The sequence below is a fragment of the Lethenteron reissneri genome, chromosome 24, assembly GCF_015708825.2.
Source record: "Lethenteron reissneri isolate LAM-NWPU_2019-01 chromosome 24, ASM1570882v1, whole genome shotgun sequence".
Taxonomy (NCBI): domain Eukaryota; kingdom Metazoa; phylum Chordata; class Hyperoartia; order Petromyzontiformes; family Petromyzontidae; genus Lethenteron; species Lethenteron reissneri.
The window spans coordinates 20,068,202-20,077,778 of record NC_083802.1 but is presented as its reverse complement, the minus strand read 5'-3'; the positions used below and the strand labels follow the sequence as shown (position 1 = coordinate 20,077,778).

The window sequence follows — 9,577 nt, the reverse complement described above, 5'->3', positions numbered from 1 at the left end:
GACACAAATTCAAATAACCATTGAATAACACTCAACACATTGGTCAATAGCGTGACATGACGAAGGGTGATCACCTAAAACGTCGCCTATTTTTATACGTTGTAACTTTTAAGGCCCCGGCTGTGATTGACGAATGCTTTTAGTTTATTGAGTTATTTGCGCACCACTGCCAAGACAGCAGCGCCATATGAAGTATTTCGCCACAATCTGGTATCGAATTTACCTGCCGTGGCGCGGGTGGGGTGACCGTGATGATGAGTCGCGTGGCGGGGCCCCTGGCGCGCACTGCGCATGCGCGCGGTAGCCCGGCACCAGGAAGCGGCCGCGACCCTGTGCCGCGCCTGCGTCACGAGTCGAGGCGACTTCAAAGTTTTACTCTCGCCACAGAAACATTCTCATTGTTGTTATTGGTGTCGTCAATTACAACAACGACGCGTAAACAGCCACACCAGCGAGTAAACAACAAGTTAATAACTTCGTCAACAAGTAAACAAGCGGAATGGGCCAAGCCTCGAGTCAATTGGGAGCGAAGGAGCTGACGGAGTACCAGGTGAGGGTGGTGAGGTGATGGTGAGGTGATGGTGGTGAGGTGATGGTGAGGGTGGTGAGGTGAGGGTGGTGAGGATATGGTGGTGAGGTGAGGGTGGTGAGGTGATGGTGAGGTGATGGTGTGGATAGGGAGGTGAGGGTGAGGGTGGTGAGGTGAGGGTGGTGAGGATAGGGTGGTGAGGTGAGGGTGGTGAGGGTGGTGAGGTGAGGGTGGTGAGTTGATGGTGAGGTGATGGTGAGGTGAGGGTGGTGAGGATAGGGTGGTGAGGTGAGGTGAAGGTGAGGTGAGGGTGGTGAGGATAGGGTGGTGAGGTGAGGGTGGTGAGGGTGGTGAGGTGATGGTGAGGTGATGGTGGTGAGGTGAGGGTGGTGAAGGTGAGGGTGGTGAAGGTGGTGAGGGTGGTGAGGTGAGGGTGGTGAAGGTGGTGAGGGTGGTGAGGTGAGGGTGAGGTGAGGGTGGTGAGGTGAGGGTGGTGAGGTGAGGGTGGTGAGGTGAGGGTGAGGTGAGGGTGGTGAGGTGAGGGTGGTGAGGTGAGGGTGGTGAGGTGAGGGTGGTGAGGTGAGGGTGAGGTGAGGTGAGGGTGGTGAGGTGAGGGTGGTGAGGGGAGGGTGGTGAGGTGAGGGTGGTGAGGTGAGGGTGGTGAGGTGAGGGTGAGGTGATGGTGGTGAGGGTGGTGAGGTGAGGGTGGTGAGGGGAGGGAGGTGAGGGTGGTGAGGGTGGTGAGGGTGGTGAGGTGAGGCGAGGGTGAGGATGGTGAGGCAAGGGTGAGGTGAGGGTGGATGATGGTGAGTGAGGTAAGGGTGAGGTGAGGATGGGTGAGGTAAGGGTGGGTGAGGTGGTGAGGTGAGGTTGGATGAGGATGGGTGAGGCGAGGGTGAGGTGAGGGTGAGTGAGGTAATGGTGAATGAGTTGAGGGATGGCGGGGTGAGGGAGAGTTAGACCACAACGGCAGCTCGTTCGAGACTCGCTTCAATCATCATCATTCCTGTGTGCTGAATAAAACGAGTACCACTTCGTGAGAAGCCAACAGTTTTATGGATAGACTGACCTCTGCCATATGAACGTGGAATGTCCGCAAAGGTGGGTGAGATGAGTGTAGCTCATTTGAGAATCATAATATTTGAGAATCATTTGAGAATCATAATACGTATTTATTCTGGAGGAATCTGATGAGCTTTGAAGCTTTTTTTCACAGATGTGACGGGTGAGGGATGGTGTCTGTGTGCTGGTGAGGGAGCGAGTCTGTGTGGTGGTGAGGGATGGAGTCTGTGTGGTGGTGAGGGAGCGAGTCTGTGTGGTGGTGAGGGAGCGAGTCTGTGTGGTGGTGAGGGATGGTGTCTGTGTGGTGGTGAGGGAGCGAGTCTGTGTGGTGGTGAGGGATGGTGTCTGTGTGGTGGTGAGGGATGGAGTCTGTGTGGTGGTGAGGGATGGTGTCTGTGTGGTGGTGAGTGATGGTGTCTGTGTGGTGGTGAGGGATGGTGTCTGTGTGGTGGTGAAGGAGCGAGTCTGTGTGGTGGTGATGGATGGTGTCTGTGTGGTGGTGAGGGATGGTGTCTGTGTGGTGGTGAGGGAGCGAGTCTGTGTGGTGGTGAGGGATGGTGTCTGTGTGGTGGTGAGGGAGCGAGTCTGTGTGGTGGTGAGTGATGGTGTCTGTGTGGTGGTGAGGGATGGTGTCTGTGTGGTGGTGAGGGAGCGAGTCTGTGTGGTGGTGATGGATGGTGTCTGTGTGGTGGTGAGGGATGGTGTCTGTGTGGTGGTGAGGGAGCGAGTCTGTGTGGTGGTGAGGGATGGTGTCTGTGTGGTGGTGAGGGAGCGAGTCTGTGTGGTGGTGAGTGTTGGTGTCTGTGTGGTGGTGAGGGATGGTGTCTGTGTGGTGGTGAGGGAGCGAGTCTGTGTGGTGGTGAGGGATGGTGTCTGTGTGGTGGTGAGGGAGCGAGTCTGTGTGGTGGTGAGGGATGGTGTCTGTGTGGTGGTGAGGGATGGTGTCTGTGTAGTGGTGAGGGAGCGAGTCTGTGTGGTGGTGAGGGATGGAGTCTGTGTGGTGGTGAGGGAGCGAGTCTGTGTGGTGGTGAGGGATGGTGTCTGTGTGGTGGTGAGGGATGGAGTCTGTGTGGTGGTGAGGGATGGAGTCTGTGTGGTGGTGAGGGAGCGAGTCTGTGTGGTGGTGAGGGAGCGAGTCTGTGTGGTGGTGAGGGAGCGAGTCTGTGTGGTGGTGAGGGATGGTGTCTGTGTGGTGGTGAGGGATGGTGTCTGTGTGGTGGTGAGGGAGCGAGTCTGTGTGGTGGTGAGGGATGGTGTCTGTGTGGTGGTGAGGGATGGAGTCTGTGTGGTGGTGAGGGATGGTGTCTGTGTGGTGGTGAGTGATGGTGTCTGTGTGGTGGTGAAGGAGCGAGTCTGTGTGGTGGTGAGGGATGGTGTCTGTGTGGTGGTGAAGGAGCGAGTCTGTGTGGTGGTGATGGATGGTGTCTGTGTGGTGGTGAGGGATGGTGTCTGTGTGGTGGTGAGGGAGCGAGTCTGTGTGGTGGTGAGGGATGGTGTCTGTGTGGTGGTGAGGGATGGTGTCTGTGTGGTGGTGAGGGAGCGAGTCTGTGTGGTGGTGAGGGATGGTGTCTGTGTGGTGGTGAGGGATGGTGTCTGTGTGGTGGTGAGGGAGCGAGTCTGTGTGGTGGTGAGGGATGGTGTCTGTGTGGTGGTGAGGGAGCGAGTCTGTGTGGTGGTGAGGGATGGTGTCTGTGTGGTGGTGAGGGATGGTGTCTGTGTGGTGGTGAGGGAGCGAGTCTGTGTGGTGGTGAGGGATGGTGTCTGTGTGGTGGTGAGGGATGGTGTCTGTGTGGTGGTGAGGGATGGTGTCTGTGTGGTGGTGAGGGATGGTGTCTGTGTGGTGGTGAGGGAGCGAGTCTGTGTGGTGGTGAGGGATGGTGTCTGTGTGGTGGTGAGGGATGGTGTCTGTGTGGTGGTGAGGGATGGTGTCTGTGTGGTGGTGAGGGAGCGAGTCTGTGTGGTGGTGAGGGATGGTGTCTGTGTGGTGGTGAGGGAGCGAGTCTGGCTGAGGGGTGAGTGATGGGGGTGAGGTGGTGGTGTTTGACGTGCCTCTCAGCCACTTTAGATGTGACGTCATCATTCGTGGGCTCGCGGCGTGGCTCTCGAACGAGCGCCGCCGTCGACCACGGGAGGTGGACGAATTCGTCCATCTCCCGTGGTCGACGGTGAAGGCGGCCCCGGCGCTCGACCCATTCGGGACGAGCTATGAGGCACCTCGTCTTCATGGCGCTCGCCGAGAGAGACGGGGAGACGGAGAGGGGGGGGCGATCACAGGCTCAAACCACCCGGCGTGTTCCACAGATGATCCGTGTTCTTAAGAGCTGCAAACTGTAAACCCGAGATAATTGTCTTCAAACGACACCTTCTGCCCCCCCCCCCGCCGTGCTGTGAGGGTGATGGCGCAATGTTGACTGTGAGGTTGCCTAATTTGTGTAACTGCCCCCCGGGTGTGAACGAGCGAGGGAGGGAAGCGGATGGTGATGACGCTGTTGAGTGAGTGAATAATGGTGAGGAATGAGGGCGAGTGGAGCGGGAGGGTGTTGGTGAGGGCGTCATGGTGAGCATGTGAATGACGGAGCATGTGAATGACGGTGAGGGCGATGTCATTGAGATATATGGTTTACGGTTTTTTTTATGTTATTGCTTTTTACACTTTAGTGACCAAGGTCAAATGAGACTATTCTTGTTTGGAGTTCTCACCTGGTGAGACAATTAATGTTATGGTGAGGGTGTGGTTGAGAGAGTTGGTGTGATAGGGTGATGAGTCTCTTACGGTGTGTGTGGAGGGGTTACGCCACGAGGGAACGGCAGGACAAATGTGTTTTGGTGAGGCTGTGAGGGTAGGGGCCGAGGTGGCGTTTTCATGCCGTCGTGACTTGAGTGTTTCAGGGTTAGTGACGCACAGTGGGACACACAGGGGGCGCCGCACCCGAGTGACCCCATCTCACCCTCCGCATGTCTCACGATGCCCTGACCCCTTGCTGTCCGTGCTGTTGCAGGAGCTGACCTTCCTGACCAAGCAGGAGATCCTCATGTGAGTGCGGCCGCCTCGACCCGCACTGCACCGCTCACAACTTCACTGACACCGCCCCACACACCCTGTTCCCTTCCTATCCATTGCGGCATGCATCATGGAGGCGTATAGTGACAATAATCTGTCAAATGGTGACACGTGAGAGTGCTGTGGCGCGTGGTGGTAACGACGTGTCGTTTTGCCGGTGTTATGGAGCTGCGTGGTTTTGTGGTGCGGTGTGTGGTCACGTGGTAATGTGGTGTTGTGATGCACAGCGTGGAGGTGTACTGTAGTGCCGCATCGTGCGTTTGCGGGCCATGCGTGCAGGGCCGAGCGCCGGTTTCTGGAGATGGCGCGAGACCCCAAGGTGGACAATCACACGGTCAACATCGGTTCGGCCATAGTCAAGATGAGCACCCTCGTGGAGATGCCAGAGCTGAAGGTACGACACCAACCAGGCCCCCTCCCCCTAACGGATCACAAGCGGTCACCCGCTGCCACTGTGTGGTGCCATTCCAGCTATCCGAGTGGCCTGAGGCTTCACGACTTGTGGTGAGGGGTGTTTTGTGAAGTATTGTGGCATGGCGTCATGAGCTGTGCTGAGAGGGGTATATGTGACGAGGGGTGAGTGGTAAGAGGTACAATGGCTGTGGTGACCAGGGAATGGCAAACAGGTTCCATGAGAAGTGAGAAGTCGGTGGTGGGAGGTGGGTGCTTCGAGGTGCCGTGCGGTGTGGTGAGAGGCCGAGCGAGAGGGGACGAGTGGAGTCAGCGTTTGTGATGCCTCGCGACGGGACTGGTGCGAGTCTTCTTACTAAAACGGCCTTTTTTCCTCACCCCGTGACGGGACGGTGCGCAGGCGAACCCGTTCCGCGAGCGAATCTGCCGCGTGTTCAGCACGGCGAGCGGGGTGGGGGGCGAGGAGTGCGCCCTCTCCTTTGAGGATTTTCTCGACCTGCTGTCGGCCTTCAGCGACTCGGCCACGCCGGAGGTCAAGGCCTACTACGCCTTTCGCATATTCGGTGAGATTTCGGCGGTGTTGCGAGCAGGGACGCGAAGGCATTTGCCGGCGGCGGTGGTGCCGGCAAAGGGGGGGTGGTTCCATGAGCGGTTGTCGTGGCATGCAGGAGGGTGAGGTGTTCGAGCCGTGGTAGGTTTGGTTGAGCCACTGTGGTTGGTGTTACACAGATTTCGACGATGACGGGACGCTCAACAGTGAAGATCTGAAGAGGCTGGTGATGTGTCTCACGGGCGACGAGAACGCATTGTCGGAGGAGGACATGAACCAGCTCATCCAGAATGTGAGCTCGTTCACCGGCTCGCTCACGGGCTCGCTCACTAGCTCGCACGAGCACACGCGCACTAGTACAAAGATGCACTAGCACCAATAAAGACAAGACAAAGACTTTGAAAGGAGCTGTTGGGACAAGTGCTATTATCGAGGATCTACAGACACTCACACTTGAACACACACGTACAGCAGCGTACGCAATCACACACTCGCTTGCACTTGTGCTCGCACGCTTGCCCGCACACGCAATCGCACACTCGCTTACACATCGCGCTCTCACTTGCGCCCGCAATAGCACGCGCACTTGTGCTATCTCGCACGCTCACTTGCGCTAGAGCTCGCATGAACGTGCACGCGCATGCTGCCGCTGTTGTGATTTGTAAATTGTCTTCTGAGGGTTCCCTCGCCCACTCGGGAGAGCCGTCTGCCTCGCGCACTCACAGCTCGTTTTGGAGGAGCGCGCGCCGAGTCAACGGGAAGGCGCCGTCTAAAACGTCGTTGAGGAGAGGGGGGGGACGCTTGAGGGGCCACGGCCGCTCACCGCGCGGCGAGGGTCGTGCGGGGCCCCCGCAGCCGCCACTGCCGCTGCCCTCCGGCACAACCGAAACTCTCTTTCCCCAAGAAAAACATAAAGAACACGGCTCGTTTCAGGGATTTACACTTCCCCGAGGACGGAGGCTGCACTGCTGAGCTTACGGCTCCCAAATGCAAAACGATCAGCCCGGCTGATGCGGGCGGCGGTGGCGGAATACAGATTGCTCATCCGTGCCGAGTCGCCGCTCTTAACGCTGGCAAAAACCCTGTCTCTGTGGCGCTGAACAAAAGCCGTGCGAGGGCGTTAATTCCTAATTCCGCTTGGAGTCACATCGGACTTCCACACGCCCTCTGTCCCACCCCGGTGTAATTGGAAACTCCGGTTGAATTGATCATAAATGAGGCCTCGGTGTTGGGTGTGCAGCAGGCAGTGCGGTGTGCGGCATGTGGTGCGTAGAGTGTGTCGCGGTATGACAAATCAACGTGTAGAGTCGTGATCGAGATAAATCACGTGCTCGTGCTTCTAGTGAGATGACCATGTGTCCTGTAGTCACGCGATCGTGTGTCCTGTAGACCCGCAATCGTGTGCCCTGTAGTCACGTGATAATGTCCCTCAGATCCTGGTGGAGTCCGACATTGACCAGGACGGCACGGTGAACCTGTCTGAGTTCCAGCACGTTATCACCAAATCACCGGACTTCAGCAGGTGGGAGCTGCATACTAAACCACACACACCACACACACTACATACACACCACACACTACACCCCGCACACCACACACACCACACACTACATACACACCACACATTACACCCCGCACACCACACACCACACACTACATACACACCACACACTACACCCCGCACACCACACACTACACACCACACACCACAAACTACATACACACACCACACACTACACCCCGCACACCACACACTACATACACACCACACACACTACACCCCGCACACTACACCCCACACACCACACACTACATACACACCACACACTACACCCCGCACACCACACACTACACCCCGCACATGACACACTACACACTACGCACACTACACCCCGCACACCACACACTACACCCCGCACACCACACACTACACCCCGCACACCACACACTACACACGCTACACACACACCCCATACACTACATACACACCACACACTACAGCCCATACACCAAACACGATGCACACTACACCCCGCACAATACACCCCACCTACCAAATGCTACACACAACACCCACTACACCATACACTACAACACACACCTAACACACTACACCACACATTACACCAAACATTACATCCCACACACCATACACGACACTGCTGAACTGCACTACGCATCACATCGCACCGCACGCTGCACCCTGTGCTGCACCCTGCGCTGCACCCTGCACCGTGTGAAACGCTCCCCCCCCCACCAACCACTACCGCGCCCTACGCGACCCCTCAGCTGGTCGGCGCGTGGCTGGGATTTGCGAGCTCTCATTACCATGCGTCTAACGAGAAGCCCTCTGCTCTGCGCGTTACAGCTCCTTCAAGATCGTGCTGTAGGGGGCGGGAGACACCACCCCCCGCCGCCCCCTTCACTCCTCCTCACCTCCGAGTGTCAACATTCGGCACTGGACACACACTCCTCGCATCAACACGGCTTGATTCGTGCACACGCCAACACGTTCACGTACCAACATACATACCAACATACGCACCAACACGTACAGTTATACACCAACACACGACCAACACTATCTCACACCATAGCGTAGCATACCGACGTGCACGCTAGCACACACGCCGACGCGCACGCCAGCGCATACCAGCGCATACCAACATGCAGCGACGCGCTCGCACGTCAGCGTGCGCCGCCTCCAATTCGTTGGATTTTGCAAGAACAGGACGCCGTGACAAGTTTTTAAGAATATTTAATATTTTAATAATTCACCTTTAATGCGTGTTTCAAATGTTGATGATTATGACATATTACGGGAGTTTATTTAAATGTGCGATTTATTGCATAAACCCCGACATTTTAAATTTGGGGGAAAGTGCTAATGCATATTTTAGATTGTGCTGATAGAGCTGACAGGCAGATTTACACAGGAGGGTGCACGGTGAGTTCCTTCCATTCAAAGGGAACAAAAAAATCAAACCATTCAGCACATGAAAAATCGTTCGTATGTCTCTGAAAAGCAGAGTCTATATTTTAAAAATGTTAAAGTCTAATTTTATAAGCAGTGATTTATACAGGCGAGGAACTGTGACAATGTGTTTTAATAAAAGCCGTCTGTACTGGAGCACGTGCCGTGTTGGGAACTGGCCTGGGGCTCGGGAGGGACTGGGCTCCCATGGCGTGGGGAGCAGTGGGGGGGGGGTTGTGGGGAGCCACCCCCCCCTCAGGACCTGAGCTTCCATGCCCATCGACACTGCAGTCCCCTTCATCACGAGCCCCCTTACCATTCCCAGACATCCATTTCCTAGTCCCCCTGCTATCTCAATCCCCATGTTTTCTCTTCTCCCTTGTCCTGGATACCCCCCCCCCCCGCGTCCTGGGCCCCAGACCACCACTGCCCCTGCTACTGCCCCTGCTACTGCCCCTGCTACTGCCCCTGCTGTAACCCTGATGGCTGGCGGGGGGGGTCCCAAGACGTCACCACGTGTGAGCTGCCGTGCTTCCTTCGCTCGCAGGACGAGGGGACGCGGACCTCCTCGATGCCCCGGGGGGGAGCGGGTGGTGGTGGTGTTGGTGTTGGGGGCAGTCTGACCGCCCCCGCTGCTCCTCCAGCAGGGGGCGGCGTCAGCGTTCGAGATGAACGCGACCTCTGCACCCCTCCCCTCCACTCCCCCCCGGCCCCCACTCCTCCCCGATTGATCGGCGCGATGCATGAAAGAGGCGATTGATCGCGATCGCGGCGCGAGAGTTACGGGTGGTAAAGTCACGATCTGGTGGGGGTCAGGGGACCTGGGGGGGGGGGGTAGAGGGGGGCATGGCACCTGTGACTCGACAGGAGACCGGGAGCCGGTCCCGGACTCTAACCCTGACCCCTAACCCAGATCCTGGATCCTCAACCACGACCCACCCACACACCCCCCAATCTAAGCCCCCACCAGGGGGTGGTGATGGGAGCACA

General features: G+C 57.1%; 1 protein-coding gene across 1 annotated transcript; it reads left to right on the top strand.

Moving 5' to 3' along the window:
• The first annotated feature begins 295 nt into the window (after positions 1-295).
• CIB1 (calcium and integrin binding 1) lies at positions 296-8,743 on the top strand. The gene is made up of 7 exons (XM_061558644.1): positions 296-550; positions 4,591-4,625; positions 4,932-5,046; positions 5,464-5,626; positions 5,793-5,905; positions 7,047-7,135; positions 7,982-8,743. Exons 1-7 carry the CDS (start codon positions 500-502, stop codon positions 8,001-8,003), a joined length of 588 nt encoding a protein of 195 aa, XP_061414628.1. The 5' UTR covers positions 296-499; the 3' UTR covers positions 8,004-8,743.
• Positions 8,744-9,577: the final 834 nt, after the last annotated feature.

Coding starts and splice junctions, on each gene's coding strand:
- CIB1 (XM_061558644.1), top strand. CDS start 500: ATGGGCCAAGCCTCGAGTCAATTGGGAGCGAAGGAGCTGACGGAGTAC. Junction 4,626..4,931: donor ACCAAGCAGGAGATCCTCAT/GTGAGTGCGGCC, acceptor CCATGCGTGCAG/GGCCGAGCGCCGGTTTCTGG. Junction 7,136..7,981: donor AAATCACCGGACTTCAGCAG/GTGGGAGCTGCA, acceptor TGCGCGTTACAG/CTCCTTCAAGATCGTGCTGT.